The 23002-nt window shown below is 41.6% G+C and overlaps 5 protein-coding genes across 13 annotated transcripts in view; 3 read left to right on the top strand and 2 right to left on the bottom strand.

The window, feature by feature from the left end:
- The window catches only part of LOC117896256 (protein unc-45 homolog B), a 19438-nt gene extending 1908 nt beyond the window's left edge, over window positions 1–17530 (top strand). The window contains exons 2-4 of the mRNA XM_034804447.1: window positions 1–1262; window positions 1683–1688; window positions 17520–17530. The exon at window positions 1–1262 is cut by the window's left edge and continues 306 nt beyond it. Of these exons, the coding sequence (XP_034660338.1) occupies window positions 1–1259 (1259 nt within the window). The 3' untranslated portion in view covers window positions 1260–1262; window positions 1683–1688; window positions 17520–17530. The remainder of the gene's footprint in view (window positions 1263–1682; window positions 1689–17519) is intronic.
- On the top strand, window positions 1903–21902 carry LOC117896255 (RING finger protein 44). 9 transcript variants are annotated; one of them, XM_034804439.1, is made up of 9 exons: window positions 6992–7028; window positions 8495–9069; window positions 10857–11464; window positions 15778–17077; window positions 17149–17502; window positions 17563–18686; window positions 18752–18936; window positions 18995–19107; window positions 19171–21902. In XM_034804439.1, the coding sequence occupies exons 3-9, from the start codon at window positions 11061–11063 to the stop codon at window positions 19336–19338; spliced, it is 3648 nt and encodes a 1215-aa protein (XP_034660330.1). In that variant the 5' UTR covers window positions 6992–7028; window positions 8495–9069; window positions 10857–11060; the 3' UTR covers window positions 19339–21902. The 9 variants fall into 9 exon arrangements, with proteins under 9 accessions (XP_034660328.1, XP_034660336.1, XP_034660335.1 ...); XM_034804438.1 differs by having other exon boundaries at window positions 7023–7139; XM_034804437.1 differs by lacking the exons at window positions 6992–7028; window positions 8495–9069 and adding an exon at window positions 1903–1948.
- LOC117896260 (aquaporin-2) lies at window positions 1912–2818 on the top strand. Its single transcript, XM_034804450.1, has 2 exons — window positions 1912–2442; window positions 2511–2818. Exons 1-2 carry the CDS (start codon window positions 1912–1914, stop codon window positions 2706–2708), a joined length of 729 nt encoding a protein of 242 aa, XP_034660341.1. The 3' UTR covers window positions 2709–2818.
- On the bottom strand, window positions 2959–3745 carry LOC117898840. The gene is made up of 3 exons (XM_034808515.1): window positions 3727–3745; window positions 3179–3528; window positions 2959–3120 (listed from the first exon to the last, which is right to left on the bottom strand). The coding sequence occupies exons 1-3, from the start codon at window positions 3743–3745 to the stop codon at window positions 2959–2961; spliced, it is 531 nt and encodes a 176-aa protein (XP_034664406.1).
- On the bottom strand, window positions 4834–5541 carry LOC117896263. The gene is made up of 3 exons (XM_034804454.1): window positions 5458–5541; window positions 5087–5404; window positions 4834–5028 (listed from the first exon to the last, which is right to left on the bottom strand). The coding sequence occupies exons 1-3, from the start codon at window positions 5521–5523 to the stop codon at window positions 4867–4869; spliced, it is 546 nt and encodes a 181-aa protein (XP_034660345.1). The 5' UTR covers window positions 5524–5541; the 3' UTR covers window positions 4834–4866.
- Window positions 21903–23002: the final 1100 nt, after the last annotated feature.

The following is a 23002-nucleotide window of genomic DNA, read 5'->3' as shown; positions in this document are numbered from 1 at the left end:
ACAAGGACATCCGACGCTGGGCAGCCGATGGCCTGGCCTATCTCACGCTCGATGCCGAATGCAAGGAGAAGCTGATCGAGGACCAGGCCTCCATACAAGCTCTGATGCAGCTGACCCGCGGCGGCGACCAGTCCTGCCTGTACGGCGTCGTCACCACCTTTGTGAATCTGTGCAATGCGTACGAGAAGCAGGAAATGGTCCCTGAAATGATCGAGCTGGCCAAGTTCGCCAAGCAACACATACCCGAGGAGCACGAGCTGGACGACGTGGACTTCATCAACAAGCGCATCACGATCCTGGCCAACGAGGGCATCACCACCGCCCTCTGTGCGCTGTCCAAAACGGAGAGCCACAACTCGCAGGAGCTGATGGCCAGGGTGCTGAATGCGGTCTGTGGACTCCAGGAGCTGCGCGGAAAGGTCGTGCAGGATGGAGGCGTCAAGGCGCTGCTGCGCATGGCCCTCGAGGGTACGGAGAAGGGCAAGAGGCATGCCTCCCAGGCTCTGGCCAGAATCGGCATCACCATCAACCCCGAGGTGGCGTTCAGCGGCCAAAGATCGCTCGATGTCATACGGCCGCTGCTGAATCTGCTGCATCAGGACTGCACGGCACTGGAGAACTTTGAGGCGCTGATGGCACTCACCAACCTGGCCAACATGAACGAGAGCGTGCGCCAGCGCATCGTCAAGGAGCAGGGAGTGTCCCGGATCGAGTTCTACCTGATGGAAGATCATGTCCATCTGACGCGAGCGGCCGCTCAATGCATTTGCAATCTGGTGATGTCCGCGGACGTGGTCAAGATGTTCGAGGGCGAGAACGATCGCGTCAAGTTCCTGGCCCTGCTCTGCGAGGATGAGGACGAGGAGACGGCCATGGCCTGTGCCGGAGCCTTGGCCATGCTCACCTCCGTTTCGGACAAGTGCTGTGAGAAGATCTTCAACGTGGCCAGCTGGCTGGACATACTCCACACACTGATAGCCAATCCCAGCCCTGCGGTGCAGCATCGTGGCATTGTCGTCATACTCAACATGATCAATTCCGGCGAGGAGACTGCCAAGAAGCTCTTCCAGACGGACATCATGGAGCTGCTGAGCGGCCTCGGCCAATTACCGGACGAGTCACGGGCCAAGGCCCGGGAGGTGGCCATCCAGTGCCTGGCCGCAGCGGAGCGACATCGCATTATCGAGAGATCCGATGATGCCGAAATACCCGACGTGTTTGCCGAGAGTGCCAAAATAACCGAGATTCTTGACGAATAATTTGATTGCCCCTCCGTTTCCCCTGGTGCCTTTCCACTTCATTAAATAATTATTATAATAATCATTGATTCTGTTTCACACTTCATCCCGTGTTTTAATTTATTTACTTCAACTATTTTCAATTATAATCAATTTTTTTTTAAATATTTTACTGTACGAATTTATTATTAAATTGACTTGAAATATTTTAAGAATTCTTTGCACGTTTACACCATATGGAAGTCTCTTTCGGGTACCTACATATCTCTATAACTTTCTGGCGCTTGTCACTTGTCACTCTGTGCGTGGTGAATAAGTTATTGGTCTTCCCCACAGCAGGCAACGCTTGCATTAAAGCAGGTCTCGGCACGCACTCAACGGCGCTTTGTTTTTGCGATTGTGTGAGAAGACAGCAAGCAAAACGGAACATTGGTATTGGTACAAATAATTGTAAAACACTTTTAGCTCCCATGTCCTATGCCAAGCCCTGCTTTGAAGTATTTTTTTCTTGTCACGTTAACATTTTTGTGTGTTTACCCGGAACTTGTTTATGATTTTCCAATTGAATTATGCATGAGGCAGGCCTTGGATTTGGTGTTCAACATAAATCGGTTCCTGTTTGAGAGCAGTTTCTGCTTCAAAAACTGTTTTATTGACTTCAACTGCAGACACAATGATCCTAGACGGCAGCTCTTTCTCTCGGGCTGTGGGTGAGTTTACCGGCACGGCGCTTCTGATGATGGTCGGCTGCATGGGAGTGGCGATGAGCTTTCCGGAGGAGGCTGGATTCTTGGTGGGGAGCTTTCAATACGGATTGACAGTGTGCATAGTGGTGCATGTTTTTGGCTGCATTTCTGGTGCCCATGCCAATCCGTGCGTCTCGATTTCTTGCTGCATTCTTGGCCACATAGCCAAGGACATGATGCTGCTCTATGTCGCCTGTCAGCTGGCCGGCGGCCTGGCCGGCTACTACTTTCTGATGGCGATGCTGCCAGCGGCTGTCATTGAGCACAATTATCCGGCCCTCTGTGTGCACGACCCAATGGCCGAACTGTCAAACTTTCAAATTTTAGCCATTGAGTTCATCCTCACATCGGTGTTTGTCCTGGGCTGGTGCGCGCTGTGGGATGTGCAGAATAGTAACTGCCTGGACTCTGCCTCGATTAAAATGGGACTCTTGGTGACCGCTTGTGGCATTGCTGGGGTAAGTCAGAAAAGAATACAGAATAACAACAAATCTTTACCCTTCCCTTTCATTTCCAACATGTGTAGAACAACCTGACGGGTGCGTCTATGAACCCGGTGAAAACACTTATCCCTTTGCTGTTTCACGACTATCATGGTACATTTTATCCGCAACTGGCTGGTCAGACCTTGGCGGCGGTGCTGGTTCCTTGTATCTGGTGCACTGCGTTTATATACAGTGATAAGCCCATGGAAACGGTACACGGACGTCCGAAGCGTACATGATCGTAAAAGGAGTTGCCAGACTGTCCGCTTTCTTGTGCTTACCACACCAGCACTGAGGCAATCGAGTTACCATATCGGATTTCAGCACTAACTATAAGTACAATGAAATACTGTCCAGTCCGAACCAATTGGATTCTGGGAACTACATAAGCAAACAGATGATATATATGTATATGTATTTATTTGATAAATCTTTATAATAGTGGTTCTTTGTGGACTTTCAGGCATAGTCTACAGGTAGTCCCTACCATTAGCTCGTCAATAGATCCTCTACGAATGCAACACTAACATTGGTATCGAATGTTAGCTTCTTATCGTAGTACCACTGCATCGACAACAAGTAGTCCCCCGTTGGAACGGGCAGACGCATCAGATCGGGTATTAGATACAAGTCCTTGACTAACATTGCCCCCTGCAAGAGTTACAGGGAGACGTTGTTGAAGTTCTCGGAAATATTCATATAATCTTACCACGTAGGGGCATGAGTGATTAATGTTGGAAAACGGGGTGAAGAGTGAATAGACTATATTAACAGCGGGATGATTTCGCCTCTTCAAATACAGACAGGCATCAAATTTGACATCAAAGAGCCATGGCTTGTAGCCATTTGCTCTTTTGAAAACCCGAAAATGAGCTGATATATCGTTGACCGGATGTAGAACCGTTCCATTTAGATTGAGCAGCACTTTGTTTCGACTCACAGCCTTGAGACGACATTTGTGGAATACCAACCAGGATTTGTTGTAGCTCTCGCAGACGAAGTTTGTAAACTTGAAAACGAGTGCATCCTGTGAACTCGGGTTAAATGCGGAACTTGTTGCTTAACTTAAGGATATATTTACATTGAAATCGAATGCAGAAGTTAGAAATATTCCGACCAGAACACAGAATATTAGCTTGGACTGCAGCTCCTAAGCAAATGGTGAGCGAATGCGAATTCAGTAGCAATGATGCAATATTTTGAGCCAGATTTTATTCCGCTCGAGTAGCCTCGTTTATTCAATTAGATTACACCCACTGAGGGTATCGACTCCCATGGTCCGCTACTCATTCTGATTACATATAAATATGTAAATTATTGAATACATTATATTAATGTAATTTTTTTATGTAAATTTCCCAGCTGTTATATCACTGCATCTGTTGCATAGTCTTTCTCGCTCAATTCCCAGCAAAGTCCGGCCGGTAAATTTACACATCTACACGATTCTGATATACCCCAAAACTCTTTGAGTACCGGATCTAACTATATACATTTTGCCGCATGAAAGAGTCATTCAATGGTAGACAATCCCATTCCACTTTACCTAAATTACTTTCACTGAACATCGATAGTATGTCATTTAAAACAAAGGTAAAAAAAAGGATATATGCATGTACATACATACATATATGTACATATGTATATGTATTCACATATCTGCACAATAATTGGATGCATCTGAGGGCTTTTAGTGATAGTCTGCAGTTAATCCCTACTCTACAATAGATCCTCTAGATGCTGTGATCCGGATACTACATATTAAATGGATTTCAGTTTTCTTGTATCTCTCATACATATGTAAGTACATAAACCTGAACATATGTACATTTTTGTATATATATCTTAAAGTTGTTGAGCGACATTTGAGCGTGCACTTGTATACTGTCTGAAAACTACTGATTGAGCAAGATGGACATACAGACAGACAAACGAACATGTCGGTACAGCCTCGACTATTGAAGGTGATCAAGAAGTTATCTATAAACATACCTTATTGGCTATTAAAAACATCGAACCGAATCTAATCTACCCCAATAAGTACTCTTTTAGTGCCGAATTAGAAAATATAAATTTTTGCCGCATGAGAGAGTCAATTAAAAGTGGACAATCACATTTAACATTGCTTAAATAACTGCCGGAGCAAATTGATGCTTGATGGTATCTCAATTATAGAAAATGATGTGAAGGGTTGTCGCTCTTTAAATATTTCAAATTACTCCTGAAAGATTTTCATGGATTTTCATCACATTGACTCACAAAAAAAGTATCTTTTGGCTTTTTACACAAAATCCCATTGCACATATTTAAGAAATCAGAACATTAATTGCTTGCAATTTAAATTTTATTCCTTGCATCTGCGAATCTGTAAGGATCTGCCGTAGGTGCCTTCAGCTATTAGCTCTTGATGAGATCCTCCACGAACACGAAGCTCACATTAGTATCAAATTGCAGCTTTTTGCCAAAGTACCAGCGCATAGACAGCATATAATCGCCGGTGGGAAAAGGCAGAAGCAACAGCTCGGGCCTAAGATAAAAATCCTTTAATATTTGGTGTCCCTATAAACCAGAAATATGCTAAACACTGAGTATACTGAGTATAGAATTGAGATCTTACCACATACGGACAAGTGTGGTTGATGTTTGAGAATTCTTTAAAAAGGCTGAAGACTATTTGTGCAAATGGATCGTAATTCTTGCGCATAAATCGACAGGCATCCACAGTGGTGTCCAATAGCCAGGGCTTGTAGCCACTTGCTCTCTTTAATATCTTTCCATGATTTGTTATGTTATAAGCTGGATGAAGTATCGTCGCATTTATGTTGAGATTAACCCTGTCCCGACCGACAGCCTTCAGGCGACAGTATCGGAACACGACCCACGATTGATTGTAGCTCTCACAGACGATGTTCATAAACTTGAAAATGACGGCATCCTGAAAACTTTGTTCTTTAGCCTACACTTGATTATTAATTTACATATATTTACGTGAAAATTGATGTTAAATGTTAGCATTAGTCCGATGACCACACAGAACACCAGCTGAGACCGCATCGTTCCTGGTCTTGATCGAAAAAGTAAAATATTTGGATAATAACATTTACGCATGATTTGAGTTTAATTGCTTTTGATTACTTTCAAAAATTATAGAGATATGTATCCGATCTTCTGCACAATTCATTGTTGGTTTAATTACTCTGCAGTATATCCTCGACGAATGTATAACTAACCCTGAAATGGAAATATTAAAATATTTTTACCAGAACAAAATACAAAATATTGGGATATCTCTCACCACATAGGGGCATGAGTGGTTGATGTTGGTAAACTCTTTATAAGACCCATACACTAGATTAACAAAGAGTACAGAGTTTTGGTAGAGTTTAAGTGTCTTAATTACTTTGAATGCTGATTAACAAGAATTATAGAGATATCCGATCTTCGGCACAATCCATTTCTGGCTTTAAAAATTTCATCTATACATGTTTATACACTTTAAGGGCCATGCCAAGGAATTTTTGCAAGAATAGTTACAAAATCAAGTGTATGAGTGAATATTGGGAAACTTGAAACATTTAAGCGCAATTCAGATACAAAATTTCGTTGAAATATCACTCAATTTTAAACAGAGGGGTGCTGAGTGGGTTAAGTTATTCCACTCAATCTTATATCTCTCGTGGTATATCGGTATTTAATAGTATATTTCTTCAGTATGTTAGTATAGATATTCAGACGGTACATTTGATCTATCTCGCTCTGGCTGGCCAGTATATCGGTAAATTCCATTTTTAAGGTATATTCAATAGTATAGGGTATCCAAACTCCCATACTCATGTTTTTTAAATGTCCCTCAAAGAGTTTTTGTCTTACATGGGAATTTTCATCATGGGAATTTTAACAATGTGTCCATCCACAATTACGTATTTTACTAAGCAGAATACTAAGCAGCATTGCTCACCAACATTTTTCATGGAATAAGCGGAATTTAGTATCCTTGGAGGGAAAGATGTCCCCGAATTGAAGAAATTTTGGAAATCTCTGGCTCCAATCAATATAAAAAAATTCCATCTGTGTTGGTAAGCCAGCTCAACAAAATTATGCAGATATTAATTATTTATGTTTAAGAGAAGCATTGAAAATGATATTTTAATATGGAAACAGGGTATACAAATACTCATACTACTTTATACCTACCGGTTGACAAGCAACAAATTGGGAAATACGTAGCAGTCCGTTCCCACTCACGTAACGTTTTATGCTCTTTTTGTTGGTTGACTTTTTTAGTTTTGTAGCCATTCCAACAAAAAGAAGTCGTGAAAACTAGCCAATACTGTGAAGAATTGATTGATAAATCGGATAAAATTAAAGCTTTAGCGCGGAGACTCCTAACTAGCTACTAATATCAACTAGAACACCAAAATCGAGGAAAATAATTTTAGATTCACGGTATATTTACAGTATATTTTGAAAATGCAAGGGTATATTTCGGTATATTTCCGAGGGTCTGTCGATATATTTTATCGATAAATATGCGGTCGCACTGGTCAGGTCGAGAAAAGGTAAACTCCCAAAAAATATAGAAAATTTCTTTGTTAATCAAGTGCAATTTGGATTCAATATCGAATTTATGTTGCGGTACTGTGTAATATAAATTGTGCTCCTTTGCTAAAGTATGTATGTAGTGAAATTACATAAAACGCAATTGTTTAATGCCAGCTTTTTTTATCTGCTGGTGACGAAGTGGTTGTCATTGTGAGTTCATTCTGTGCGTGTGTATGTGAATGTGTGTGTGTGTGTGAACTTGTGTTGATTTTGTCCGTACTCTGTTGCGGGGGGGAGCACTTTGGACACAGAGTTTCGATTTTCCATCCATATCTATACTCAGAGCTACAACCAGAAGAGAGAAAGAAGCATTTGCGTCTTTGTCTGCATTCAGAGAGCTCGGGCTGGCATTAGTTACGCTAGCGTCTGGTGTGTAATATTATTTATTTTCTGTCCCCATCAACAAATGTGTGTGTGCGAGTGTAAAGTGTAGTTGTGAACATGTTTTGATAGGGAGCCAATATTAACATATATGCTATACATATGAATATGTGCAGAGTATTGGATATACAGACACAGGCACAATGTGCCCCATCATCGTATTTTGAAACGCTATTGTAATTGCCAAAAAACCAGCCAGCGAGCTTTCATAGTATACATATTCACATATTCATATAATCGAATGTGTGTAACGAAAAAAAAAAAAGAGCAGTCGTCGATGAAGTTGACTGCCATGACTACGCAATAGCAACAACAAGAGACGACGCACACCAGTGTCCCCTCTCTCTTTCTCTCTCTCTTACTTTCTTTGTGTGCGTGCAAGTTTGTGTCTGTGTGGGGCTCTCTGGATTTCTCACCGCTCTCCAGCTGCTCTTGCTCTCGTCCGTCTGTGAAAGCCTTTGCTGGTGTGTGTGCGTTGGTGGGGCTCCGGAGTCCGGACTCTGGAACACTTTGTCTGTATGTATGTATGTATATTTTTGTATAATTTATTGTTTTAATTTTAAGAGTGTTGGAGAGAGGGGTGGCACTCAGTCGGTTGCCCAGCCGAGACCGACCCTGCCCCAAGCACTTTCGTACCCCTCGCTCCAGTCGCACGCACTTCTAGCTCTACCCGCCTCTCCGCCGGTCTCTGGTCTTCCAGTCACACGGATTGAACCACAATTACAACCATAATCGTCATAATAGTCCAGCATTTGTACAATGTATTTATTGCCTGCCCTGCCTACTTTCTTACATCTAATTTATATAACATTGGCATTCGCTACTCATTGGCCGCAATTAAAAACAAGGCTTTTACAATATACTTATATAGTTGATATATTTGAATATTATCCTACATACATATACTCGTACATACATACTGTAATGCTAACAAAACTAAAAGAATAATAGTCCAAAATCCGAATCCCAGTAATTAGTTTTCTCAACTCAACCGAATGTAATAGCAAATGTTTTCTTTTACTTTTATTTTCTTTGTTTTTAGCATACATACAATATTTTATTGCTGGTTTTGGTGGTAAATTTGCATTTTTAACGGCCGTGGCCAGACGTGCTCCCGCTTCTTTAACACACACGTCTCTCAATGAATACCGATCATCAAGTGTTTTTGACTCGACTCGTATATATCCACATGTAAAAATAAACAACAAACCGATACTGAAATATCAACAACTAAACCAAACCAAACCAAACCGAAGTGTATACTAAATACATACTATGTAGCACATAAGACCGCCATTTCCGTTGCCGTTGTCGTTGCCGTTTGCCGTTGACATTGTCATTGCTGTATCTGTATCTCAATCTCACTGACCAACTACCGCAAAGCAAACTGCAAAACTGAATTAAAAACTGCACACACCTCAACCTCTACTCAACACCCAAAGCTCAAGCTGACTAGCCAACTTATATATGTATACGCATAGTTCTCGTACTGCCTACGAAACCGAAACCAAAACCAACCAGCAAACCTCTCAACCAACCAAAAAATCAACCACCTACCAACCAACCAACCAATCTATCAACCGTCTACTGCAACTGGCGACAGAGCGGCTTTAGTTTGTAAGCTTGTTTTTTGTACATTTTTAAAGCATTAAAGAATTAAAGAGCATAAAGCATGGTCCAATGGAACTGCAAACCCAAGAAAGATTGAAGTGGTAAATACCATTATTTGATTGTATTCATTAACGACTTGAAAGAGGTTTGCGGCTTCCATTTGGCCACACCGTAGAATACGAAAAAAACAAAAGACTATGTACCAAGTACAACAAAATATTTTAAACATGTACCATTTTGGAATAGCCATCCTGTAATTATTTGTATTCGTCCTACGTTCCTTTTTAATGGTTCCAATACGATCTAACCCCCCATCCATATATAATATTTACAATATAACTACACAACTCTGTCACACTGTTTGTTTTTTACTTTGCACATGTTCGTTTTCTACTTTACGCGTAGTATTTACATAGTATTTTACCTACTTATAGAGCACATATCCCCCCCAAACACACACCCCGAAACACAGCGCAAACACATGTACGTTAAGTGTAAACCTCTTTATCTGTCGCTCTCTGATCTGGAATCTTTCAATTGTACTAACTGCCCCCCTGCCCCGCCTACACAGCGATAAGTGATAAGTTTGTAATCAGTCATCCTGCCACTCTCCCCACACCCATTGTCCATCCATCCATATTCCCCAAGCAAACCAACCCAATACCCATTTCCACTGTCCCCACTAATAATTTGTTCTGTTTACTTTACAACCAACACTCGTTCATGTAAGCACACAACATCCACACCCATAGAGATAAATATCGTATGTATGATGTATGATGGGAGGGGGAGCGCTTAACGATAGGTTATCGTGTTTAACAACTCAAAAACTGGAATCACTGAAAGTGTACAATTTTGTTGTTCTTGCTTATCTCACTTATCTCAGAAGGAATACCTTTATCTTACTTTACTCACATTTACACAAACACATACATATGTTTAACTGTTAACTACTATATATATATCGTCTGTATTTTCATATATCAATATCGTATATACGTATGTATGTATGTACATACGGGAACGGACTGAAGATTAGACATTTTGATCCAAGTAAGAAAACGAAAACGAAAGGGTGCGAGAACAACGAAGTTTCAAAATTCATTCGGGAAAGAGCAACGTCTAAAAATTGGAATTAACTAGAATTTACTCCAATACACAAGACTGACTAATTATTATATATCTAAAAAGAGAGACTGCAATCCGGATAAATTGTAAAAATCGTTTAAATCGTACCTCGATTCGATCCCCAGAGATCGTTAGTTTTCGTACTTGTAACCAATCTAAGTCTCGGGTCCGTCCTCGTATACATTTAGTTGAAAGACTAACCACGCACGTATCTCATCTCAGTTCCATATAATTGACAATATATTAAAGCTACACTGTTGAACGAAACTGAAAATTGTTGCTGTTTTATTTATTACGATTCCAATGAATATTTACATATTTACATATAGCCAGCCAAACACATAAACACACACACACAACCACAAACATATATAAATATATACGTATATATTTTATTATCCTTACATACATACATATACATGTGTAAGTAAGTATGTATTTTGCCTACTAGAGAACCATAAATGTTTTGTTTATTGAGCATGTTGGCTTGTTGGTTGTTTGCTTTCTGTTCTGGAGCGCGGGTGTCCGGCTTAGATTACCTTCCTACATACAATCAAATAAACCAAAAGTAAATTAAACCAAACACCAAAAGTACAAAAAAAGTAACTGTTCGAGCTCAGCTGACTGTAAAAGCGGTTTCCTCTTTTCTTCTACACCCCCCACAGGCTGCGTAAATATAGCAAAAGCAAGTTTGGTGTTGCAAGTCGAAAAACAGTAAGAACGCCACAGAACAAGCAGACACATCAGCAGCAAACAAACACAAGTAAGTGGGGAATAGGTCAGGTCGACTTGGACTAGGACTCGGACACTCCATCGCAGGCGTCGAACCATATTCGAGGAGCCAGAAGCTCTGGGAGCAGCGCAACGTCATGCTCAACTCCAATGCCAATGGTGGCAGCAATAACAACAACAACAATAATAACAACAACAACAATCATGGGGGCAGCAGTCGTCGGCCCTTCTCTCGCAACTCCTCCTCGGCCCGCTCACATCGCGGAGGCGGCGGTGGCGGCGGACGAATGCTTTACTCGCCGCATCCCCATCCACATCTTCATCCGCACCCGCAGCAACAGTCGCAGCAGCAGCAGCTGCAACAGCAGCGATCAAACAGCAACAGCCTTCTGCCGGGCCACAGTCCCTGGTGCAATATCAATGTGATGGGGCGTGGCAATGAAACAGGCGGAAACAACAACATCAACAACAACAACAGCGGCAGCAGCATCAACAACGCCAACAATAACAAAGATGCAATCGACGGCCGAAACTCAAATTGGTAAGAGCCGAGAGCCGCTTGCGTTAGATATTTTGTACTCGATTCGATCCCGAGGATCGGTCGAATTTATGTTAGCTTTAAGTGACATAAAAGCGAATTTGAAATAACCCCCGTCCGCTCCCGAGATCCCCTCGATCCCCATCCTCGATGCCTCGATCTGCCATAAATAACAAAACATGTCCTTGTAACTCGTTCCCCTACCACGCTCCTCCCAACGACTAGAACAGTTTATCTACTTTCTATCTCTATCTATCTACTTCGTAACCACACCTAAAATGAAATCGAATCAAAATCGAAAATCGCTTTTAGGCTAAAGGGAGAATTTTGTAATTAATATCGCGTGTAGTAAAATTCAAATTGAATCAAAGCAAACCAAACATTTTATTGGTCCTAACCGTTGAATTTTCGAAGCACTAAATAATAAACAAAAGCTTGCATCGCCATCACAGATGGCGCCACATAAAATAATGAAAATACCGTTACTGTTACTTCTTGATCATTTGTAACTCTCTTATGTTCTCTCTCTTGCGTACTGTACATTTTGTGTTTTGTTCTTCGTCGAGATTGGCACATTTAATCCACTTAAACCTAATTACCATGAATACTAATTATCGTCGTATTTACATACATACAAACATACATATCTCTGCATTCACATTACATACCATCCCTACCCCTACCCACACACACACACACACCAACGATCGATCACACACCACAGCAAGAACAGAGTTCTTTTTTGTTGTTTGACTTCAAATTTAAATAAATGTAATCGTATGTACAATTCTCTAACCGCTTCTACTCCAATGCAAGCATTTGAAACGTGTGAAATTCCGTAGAAGATATCGTAATAGCAGAATCAATGTTGCGTATACCGAAAAAAAAACCAAAATAATTCCCCAAGAAAATGCATGAAAAGCACTTGAAAATGGCGACCAAAACTTATTACCTTTGTACGTAGAACTTTCTCTTCAGTTTCGTAGTCATTTCTTTCTCCAAAAAGCTTATTCAGTTTAAGTAAAGCGCGCGCCTGACGGACTTCCCTACATAAGTATCTACTTACCAGCATGCTCTCCCTGTTTTTCTCTCTCCCTCTCCACCTCTCTCACACTATCCACTATCCAGCATCCTTGACGGCCAAGTGTGCCTCCGGGGAGGCGACTAACCTTAATCGCCATCGAAATCCCTTTCTCTCTTTCACACTGACTGTCTCGTTTTGGTAGCTGGTACCACAATCACACTACCGCCATAAGATGTTCGCTTTGTTCAAAATAGTTAGCAGCCTCGTCCGTAGAATACGTATTTTAAATCTAAGTTATTCTATTTAACGAATATTGGTTGCGGAAACATGCTAAAGAGCGTCGATGGGAAAGAGCGTAGCCAGCTAAAACAAAATAAACCTTACATATGGTTATGTGTATGTGTAAGTGCTTTTCATGCATCACCGAAAAGAGGGAACTAACTGAATATACAAACATACACACATACAACATATGAGAGCAGCGAAAGCTCTAAGCTTTTGGATGGACATTTATTTGATTTGCAATTTGTATGTTCTAGGTACTTGTAGAGTACCCATAATGGACCTTCACGGTTCTCCTGCCGAGTTGTACTCTTCTTTATTTAAACACTGAAATTGTACTTCTTCCCAAAAGTATCTTTCCGACTTCATTAAAACGCAGTCACGATCCCAAAACCCAAACCGCAGGCCCACTCGAATCCACCTTACTGATTTTGTTTGAATTACCGTTACATACATACATACATAAACATGTATTTATTATTTGGTTAACATTATTTTCGTTTTGCGCATAGTTTCGCTTCAAGTTCAATGCTATACGTTAAAACTATCCAGCAACAAGAATCAAACAAAGCAACCAGTCGGAACAAAATGTTAAACAGATTCGCATACTAATCGTATTTACTTATATGAAATGCAAGCGTGAAGAAAGTGCAAGCCAAGTATGAATTTAGTTACAAAATTTCCTCTTTATCCAAACCGTACCGTAAATAGTTGTAATTTTTTTCAATTCAACATTTTATGAATGATATGCATTTTAGTTGAGTTTCTTGATTGATAGCTAAGTACATACTTAATATATTGATGGATTGATTGATGTAATTTGCTTACCTGCAGTAGGTCCAGTCCAGTCCTAGTCCATCCGATATCCGAATCGGAAATGCATACATATCTTGCCGAAATGATCAACAAACTCAGCTTAATGTTTTACTTATTTATTTGCATTTTGCACACTGCGGCTTAGAATGTTTAACCAACAGTTTATATGTACCCAATAGAACTTCCAAAACCAAATGAAATGATTTAACTAAACCTAAACAGTGCAAACCAACAAATTACCAACTTATGTACCAATAATCGTACTCGTACTCGTAATCGTGCCGGACAAATCAACTAACATATGTATTTTTTTCTATTTTAAATACATAGTACTTAGTACATGCGTTCGAGCATTTCTTACATTACTATTTCTTCCTTCCCCCATTATTATTTCCACTGCAATTATCTCTTCTCTCTCTACTCTTCTACTGTTTGTATACTCATACGTGTGTGTCTGTGTACAGTAACGCATTCTAGTCTTTGGTCTTTGTCACACTCTGTTTATCCAGTACTCTGTATTCTGTATGATTTGTCATTCTACTCTGTTTTGTATTTGGTTTATAGCCAGTTGCAATCGCAATTGCAGCTTTTGCATCTAGTCCGTAAGTGTTGCCGTTGACACGATTATGTTTGGCGCTTAGGCACGCCTACGTCCCCCTTTGACCAGCGTCCCACCCCTCTTTCTCTTTCTCTCTCTTACTCTCCATCTTTATCTCTCTTGCCACGTGCCATATATGTATGTATGTGTATAACTATATATATTTTCATATTGTATAGATAGCGATCCCCGATCACTCGGATATGTTCTCACCCCCCGCTAAGTATTTGTCAAAGCTTTGCATTCGCATGCGGTTACATTACGGTTACGGTTGCGCCTACGACTCGTTAGGCAGAGGACATCCATCCACCTCTCTCCAGCGCACACGGCTGAAAAAGCTCGAGCTTACAGTAAATTACATATAGTACATATACAAGCTCTTTTTGTACCAGTTTATTTACGTTATGCGTTTCTCTTTTGTATAGTTTTGGAGCATGACCAGCACTCTCTCTCTTATTTCTCTATATATACATACATATGTATATACATATGTATATATATATATACCTCTCTCTCTTTTAAAAAACTAAATACATACATATATTCTCGTACGTATCCAACATTTTCTCTCGTCTCGTGTTTAGCTAGTGCGCCCGGCCAAAAACGTTGTCTTACGTTCAGGTTGTCGTTACATTACGTTACGTTCAAATGTGTTCCGTTCTGTTTCATTCCGCTCCGTTCCGTTCCGTTCGATTTGAATAGTACGGAGGAGAGTGTGCGATTGGCATTTTGTTGTTTTGATTTCCGTTTTGGTAAAAGCGTAGTGTGCATTCAAGCAAAGCAGAAAAACAAATAAATAAATAAAATAGCAAACTAACAAAATTTCCATCTAAAATGCATTTAAAACCAATCATTCAACCAAAAAAGACAAATAGAAAAGCAAACGATGTGAAAACAAATTAGTACGTACGTATTTGTTTTTAATACTAAAAATGCATATGGTGTGTGTTTAGTACAGATGCGTGCATATGCAGAACATATAGACATCGGCCATTGGATCTTACATGTATCGGGAATAAATATGCCATATACTCCAGTTCACATATTACCACTGCCATTACCATTACTGTTACTATTACTGTTACTCCGCCGTAGTAGACTCGACTGCATATGCACGCATTGCCGCTATACCACGTATATTTATGTGTGTGTACATATTGATATTAAATATATATATATATCTATATTAAACTAATAATCTAATTATTGCATTTTGCCATTTACATATATATTATTTTTATCTTTTTCGTTTTTCTTTCTTCTTCATAAAAAAAAAAACAAAAACAAAAAACAAAACCGAAAAAACTGCAAAATAAAAAACTATATAAATAACGTATATGTGTGTGGCTACCACTCTGCATATGTACACTACTACTACTACTACTACTACTACTACTACCTACTACCTGTACATGTATATGCATACAAAATAACTATATATGGGTTGTGTTTATACTACCACACACTGCTACTGCATTGATTTGATTGAACCATTTTCAACTGTATCTCGTAAACCGAATATTATACTCTCTATATACGTATTATATGTATTACATATTATCTAAACGCAACTGCAAACCTAAATCGAAAATCCAGCGATGTACAAACAAGTAATTCTAGCGGAACTTGTATTTATAACAATAGCAAAGCGCATCATCATCACCACCACAGCGGCCACAGTCAAGGTCACACCACTACCACCACCACCACCACTCATCACCAGCACCCTCAATCTCCATCTCAGTCTCAGTCCCAATCCCAATCCCATCCTCATACTAACTCTGCCCCACCTCAGTATAACAGTTACCGTCCCCCCTCGAACGCATACTCAACATACTCACCAAACGGTAGTAGCAATACTCACCACAACAGCGGCTCGCGAGCAGCCACACAACAGAACCACCACAGCAGTCGAGCTCCCAATTATCCAATTCCTAATCTCAATCAAAATCCGAATGTCAACTACTACGACATTTGCCACAGCAGCGGGGCACAAACCCACACGTACGGCTCCATGTCCGTGTCCGTGGTCCGACTGAATCCCGTCCGCTTGTGTCTGACAGTTGGTCCCGCATCGGATCCTTCGCCCCCGCCATCCAACCAACGTCACTCGCCCATCGTAGTGTCCTTTGCCGCAAGTCCCATCAGTCCTGCCAGTTCCCATCCACACCCACATCCACGTCATAATTTCGTACCCATTCGTAGTCAGAATCATTCCCATCCACATCAATATCATCCACAAATCCCACATCAGAACCAACACAATCCACAACACAATCAGCCACAACCACAGCAACAGACTAATCGCCAATCCCTCCCGCTAACACGAACGAATTCGAATTCAAATTCAACAAACGCAACAACTTTCAATTCAACCAATCCACAAACAACAACAAATAGTAATCCTACTGATGTTGTGAATGTAAATTCTTGTACCGATATAATTCCTTATGGGTCGTCTTCGTCGTCAATGCTGCCACAACAACAACATCAAATTAATATTGCATCCGCACCCATCAATAGCCACAACCAGGGACAGGGCTCCTCCTCCGGACCCAGTCACAGTCACCACCAGCAGCGCGGCTACAACCAACGCGGAGGCAATGGCAATGGAATCAACATCAACAGTAATAACGGTATTGGTAACAGCAATGGAAACGGCATCGCTAACGGTAATGTGAACGGACCACCCGATTACATGAACTATCGTCGCGGAGGTGGCGTGTGTCCAGCACTGTCGCGGGACTACGCCGGCAATGGACACAATCACAATCGTCGCCACATGACCGATAATCATCTGAGCAATGCAGCCGCAGCCATGAACAACAGTCACAACAATCCCGGCCACCATCAGCGCAACTACAATGACAGGAATCTAAACAACAACAACATTAACGTGGGTTTATCCTTGCACATAACTCTACTCCAAACGATTATTAATTTCCCAACCCATCGAAACTCTTGCAGCACTTTGGCAATCAGGATCAGGGTGGTCCCGACCATCGCTCGGAGGGATCTTCGTATAATTTTATGCGCAATGGCGGAGGCCCAGGCACAGGCTATGGTCGCAACGGATCCCATTATCAGCACATGGGCAATGGCTACGGAAACAACAACAGCAACAACGGTGCATCTACATCAACAGGTGGTCCGGGCCTAATGGGTGAAATGCCTTCAGGCTCTGGGCTATCGGGCTCCACCCTCTCGCTCAACAACGGACCCGTGGGCCTCAACTCGGACAGTCCCTCGCGCAAGCGCCGTCGCATTTCGGGCCGCCCTCAGGGCGGTGCACAGCCACCACATCGATGCCTTCTTGCCCAGGTGAGTTTTGAGCCGAGAATCGCCATAAACTCACTAAAATATTTTGGTTACGCTCTCCAGATGCAGCAGGGAAGTCCGCCACTGCGTCGACCGCGGTTGCGGGATGTGGCCACGTCCACGGGGCAGCAGCAATACGCCCAGCAGATCCACCAGCCGCAACAGCAGCCGCCCAACTACCACCAGCTGCACCATCACCAGCATCAGCCGCAGCACTATGCGACCCAACAGCAGCAGCCATCGCATCCGCAGCGTTCCCCTTGGGAGCTCGGGGGCAATGGAGCGATGCCGGGTGGCAATGCAGGCGGCGGAGGACCTTCGAGCAGCTCGGTGGGGACAATACTGCAGCAGGTGCAGGCACCGCCACAGCCGCCCAGCCACCAGCAGACGGTGGGCTATGCGCCACCGCCGCCATCCGCCTCGTTGATGGTCGACCTCAATCTGAACCAGGTGCCCGTTAGCCTGGCTCTGCGCCAGGAGCCCTTCTGGGCCTCTTTCTGCACCTACCCGATGCCAGCACAGGCACGTCTGGCCCCATGCCATCTGCACGGCGTCTACACGCAGCCCTTCCCCGCAGCCCCGCCCGGTCTGGCCGCCGCCACGCCCATGCAGGTGACACAGGTGCCGACGCCCACGCAAATGGCCGCCGCTGCTGCCGCCGCCCAGCACATGCTGGCCCAGGCCACGCTCACGGCCCAGCAGCAGCAGCGAGACGTTGCCGCCATCGCCGTGGCCAACTTGACGCCCATTGACCCGCCGGGTGCCCACCACATGGACGGGCACCATGCAGCAGGCGCCGGACCAGCTCCAGGACCGCATGCGCACCCCCACGCACACGCTCACGCGCACACCCACGCCCACGCGCATCCACACCAGCTGCCGCCCGGCATTCACATCACGCCAATTAGCGGAGCTGCCGCTGCGGCGGCCACTCACCACTTACATTCCACGGCGGCAGCGGCCGCGGCCGCTGGACAACTGTCGCAGATGTCGGCTGGACCGCAGCAGATCATCATCTCATCGGAGCGTCGCACATTCCCGCCCCATCGGCGCATACCGCGCTTCTGGCCCGCCAACCATGGACACCGGCATGTCCTGCCGCCGCAGTCCCTGGCCGCCCATCAGGCGCCCGTGCAAATACAGACAACGGCCGGCATCATCAATCCGGGCTTCTTGCTCAACTTCCTGTAGGTTTACGCCGTCTTAAATGACCTTCACGAATAACTAATTGTGGCTGATGTTTCTTTTTTAGGGCCATGTTCCCGCTATCGCCATACAACCAACACGATCTGAGCTCCGGGGACACCAACGAGACGGAGAACTACGAGGCGCTGCTCAGTCTGGCCGAGCGCCTGGGAGAGGCCAAGCCACGCGGTCTCACACGCAACGAGATCGATCAGCTGCCCAGCTACAAATACAATCCGGAAGTGCACAATGGTAGGTGGACAGCAAATGCAGTGAGGAAACTGACTAGAAAACTTTATTCTTCTTGCAGGCGATCAAACTTCATGTGTGGTCTGCATGTGCGACTTCGAGCTGAAGCAGCTTCTGCGTGTCCTGCCCTGCTCCCACGAGTTCCACGCCAAGTGCGTGGACAAATGGCTAAGGGTGAGTTCAAGATTGTAATCAGAGATCGGAGACAACAACTAATGGATTAATCACTTCCTATAGTCCAATCGCACTTGCCCCATTTGCCGTGGCAATGCCTCGGACTACTTTGACGGCACCGATCAGCAGCAGACTCAGGCACAGGCGACTGCCAGCAGCACAACTGCTACCAGTAATCCCGGTACGGCAGCAGCCACTACAGCCAATCCTCAGCAGAGCCAAGCAGCTTAGGAGCTCGTCCATGGGCCTGGTGTTCCAATAACAATGTCAATGCCAATACCCATACGCATGCGCATGCCCATACCCGTAATCGTATTCCAAATGCATACGCCATCAGCCCCAGCTGCGGCTCCCACTCCGGAACGGATGAGAGTTAGTGGGAGTGGGAGTGGGAGTAGGTGGAGGAGCCACACACCCGCCTTTTATTGATGTAACGCGCAACGAAACCAACTGCCAAAACCAACTTTCGCTTCCCCTCAGCTCTTACAGTCTCCCGATCTATGCCTCGCCCCACGCGCCACTTCTTCAATAGCTTCTCGTAGACGTTAGTTTGTATGTGAGTAAATGGTAATACCCAATTGTATAAGAATAAAACCCCCATGCATACCACCAAGATTTCAACTATTTAAGCATCTAATATACATAGTATATATGTAGGAGTGTGCGTGTAGAGACAGACCAGGCTAAATGCACTGTACAAAAATGTATCTGTATCTGTAACTGGAATAATTAATTCCATAGATATTTCTTAGCCCTTTTGCCACACGCTACGGTTTTCCTTTTCCCCCGCTAAAACACCAAAACAATCTTAAATTTATACTTAAATTAGGAACTGCTTTCTCAATGTCTCAATGTCCACGAAAGGCGTTAAAATATTCCCAATGGGGACGGACATTGGTGAGCTAGAACCTGGGCACATAAATCGTAAATGGTGTATCTTGAATTGTCCATACACACATATTGCTAACTCTATACTTATATAAATATTTATGCAAAATGGAATATGTATATTTGTATTTGTTTATATGATTTTTTTTGTGTTTCGCTTTCGAGCCTGGCTTGCATATTTGCTGCTTTCTCTCCGTGCATTACATTTCGTGTGTACAATTATGACTATTATTTTTAGTTTTGATCAACAAAATATTTCTTCTTAACTTACACATACAAAGAAGCATATACATACACATACATATACATATATATAGTGCATTGCATTTTATATCTACTTATTGTACGAACTGAACCCACTGAAGAAGTTCTTCTTCTTGCACTAAGCAAAAACAAAACAAAACAAAACAAAAAGAAATGGAAAATATCCTTTAAAAAAAAACACAAATATATATATAGATATGTATATTTTTGTTTCTACTGTTTGAGAAAATAAGTAACTAAAAAATGGAAGCAACTAACCTTGAAACATATAAGCAATCTTTAAAAATCGACTAAATCAGATGAGCGGAGGACGACAAACGTTTCAGCAAATATACTACATAAATATATATACATATATACATACATAGATACACACATACATGCATACATAGTATATATACAAGCACGCACAGCCGGATGGAAGAAGCCGTAATATGAATTTAGCAGACAGTTTAGATATGATCCAGCAAAAACATATGTAGATGTATGTATATTGGTGGGCTTGATAAATGTACGAGTATTTGTAGTACTTAGATGTGAGCGTAACTATAATGCAATTACTAAGAGAACTACACAATTATTTGTAATCGGTAGCCTTCTCCGAACTTGGACTTCTCCGAGGGTGGCCCAAAAACACTTCCGTAGTAAATACTTTTGCCTTTAAACTGTAACGTCTGTAGCTCTACACCTAAACCTCCTTGAATCAATGTGACTTGTCTATTAGAATGGCAAACAATTAAATTACAGCAACGTAACCAAACTGAGCCGAGCATCAGATGCATAGCCACGATTATCGTATACAAAATAAAGAAAACAAAATATTACATATATGAGTATGTAGATACTGTTTAGTACTTACATATATTATAAAGAGTTTCCTTCTGAAATTGATATACGATTCAAGCAAACTACGCGCACTAGCCTGTCTCAACTGTAAAACTTTCAACTCGACAACCGGAGAGCGGACAACAATTTTTACCAATATACATGTACAAGTACGATACAATAATTATCCATCTATCGATCGATATACACATGCATAAACACACATATACATGTACTTACATATATGGTACATAACCAACTGACATGATAGCTAAACATATGTAAAACCAAACGAGGAAAACAAAACAACCAGAATAACAAGTAAATTGAAATGATTCCTGCCCTCCATTCGTATTAAACAAAAACAAAACAAAACAAAAAACCATTGAAACTAACTCAACTTTTTATAGCATATACGAGTATATATTGTACACATATGAATAGCATTGATTTTTTGTGAGAATGGATATACATACGTGCATACATAGCCTTCTTAGGAGCAGTAAACCATATTTGTTGGGCATTTCCATGTTGCTTGCGCCGGGCGATTGCGACTCCAGCACTTCGGGGCCCATCACTCCACAGCCCAAACCTTGTCGCAGCCCCAAAAGAATGTTCGCAAATCCTTGTAAACGCTATGCATTACTGAAATCTTGATACCTAGTATTTGTATATGTCAAATGTGTGTGTATTTATTTTTAATCTACATAAATGAATGGTATTTCCAAAAGACCATTGTAAAGGTGTTGTGCTTTTCTAGAATTTTATTAGTAGGAACATCAACGGAGGATAAATTAACAAACAAGAAACAAAACAAAAAAAAAAGTTTATTTTTTGTCACAATAACAGAAAGTTATGATAAAATGAAGTAATTATATATACAATGAATTGAATACCTTTTGTACGTGCACTGACATACTTATACTATAATAAAAGTTCAATCAACCAAGTTAAACCAAAAACGGAAACAGATATGGAAAACAAATGACAATTTTCTTTCTATCCGGATTCAATTTACGAGTACCTCTTCAGTTATTTCTATATCTCCAGCACCAACTACGTGTTTCCATCAATAGTTTTTTTGGATCAAACTCCTTCTGGTTTATTGTTTTCCAAACACTTTCCAAACAAAAATCAAAAGCTTATCATACAAATATATTTATAGTATAATACAAAAAAAAAATAATAAAAAAAAAAAAATCAACAAAAAAAAATTATAAAGTTTTGCTGTGATGTACGTTATATATATTTAATTACATAAAATGCAATAAAAAATTTAAAACATATAAAGCATAATTCCAAATTATTACAACCACGTAAAAAATATAAAACAAACAAAAAAACAGAGGAAATACAAAAACATTTTATGCATGAGAATTTCTCCCAAAACAAACAAATATTTACGACATACTATAACATCTAAACTTGTCTAGAATTTATGCAATTTTAAATGTGACTAAATATATTATTTTACATTTTTGTAGACCGAGAACAGAACCGAGACACTCTCGTCTAGAAATTGTAAAATCAGTTAACCATAGTATTAAAACATGTTTTCAGTGGCATTGTAACGGTGAGCGGGCGTTTTTAATGTTAATTGCAATAATTTAGATTTTCGGTTTTGTATTAACTCGCAAAATTTCAATAAAATTCAATGAACGTAACTCAAACTTTCACTGTTGTGGGACATTAGTAAGCAGAACCATAAAAAATTAATTTTAAGCATAAGCAAAGAGTTCACGCAAGTTCTATGGAATATAAAATGCAACTTGCCAACACGAAGTTGTGCGGCACTTTGGCATTACTGAAACAACATGGCTGTTAGAGAAAATAAAGAAGATCCAGTGACGGTCCGCAGAAGAATAGATAAATCAGTAGCAGTTTATACAATTTCAAAAATATTTGCATGAAAGTGTAC

Source organism: Drosophila subobscura, chromosome O (assembly GCF_008121235.1).
Source record: "Drosophila subobscura isolate 14011-0131.10 chromosome O, UCBerk_Dsub_1.0, whole genome shotgun sequence".
Classification (NCBI taxonomy): Eukaryota; Metazoa; Arthropoda; class Insecta; order Diptera; family Drosophilidae; genus Drosophila; species Drosophila subobscura.
The sequence above is the reverse complement of the archived record's forward strand: the minus strand, read 5'-3'. Positions and strand labels throughout refer to the sequence as shown.

Bases quoted from the DNA above. Each gene is read 5' to 3' on its own strand.
- LOC117896260 (XM_034804450.1), top strand. From the start codon at position 1,912: ATGATCCTAGACGGCAGCTCTTTCTCTCGGGCTGTGGGTGAGTTTACC. The intron at 2,443-2,510 runs GTAAGTCAGAAA...CAACATGTGTAG, and splicing joins CCGCTTGTGGCATTGCTGGG to AACAACCTGACGGGTGCGTC.
- LOC117898840 (XM_034808515.1), bottom strand. The intron at 3,121-3,178 runs GTAAGATTATAT...TAACTCTTGCAG, and splicing joins ATCACTCATGCCCCTACGTG to GGGGCAATGTTAGTCAAGGA.
- LOC117896263 (XM_034804454.1), bottom strand. From the start codon at position 5,523: ATGCGGTCTCAGCTGGTGTTCTGTGTGGTCATCGGACTAATGCTAACA. The intron at 5,405-5,457 runs GTAAATATATGT...CAAAGTTTTCAG, and splicing joins CATTTAACATCAATTTTCAC to GATGCCGTCATTTTCAAGTT. The intron at 5,029-5,086 runs GTAAGATCTCAA...TCTGGTTTATAG, and splicing joins ACCACACTTGTCCGTATGTG to GGACACCAAATATTAAAGGA.
- LOC117896255 (XM_034804437.1), top strand. From the start codon at position 11,061: ATGCTCAACTCCAATGCCAATGGTGGCAGCAATAACAACAACAACAAT. The intron at 17,078-17,148 runs GTGGGTTTATCC...AAACTCTTGCAG, and splicing joins TAAACAACAACAACATTAAC to CACTTTGGCAATCAGGATCA. The intron at 19,108-19,170 runs GTGAGTTCAAGA...CACTTCCTATAG, and splicing joins GCGTGGACAAATGGCTAAGG to TCCAATCGCACTTGCCCCAT.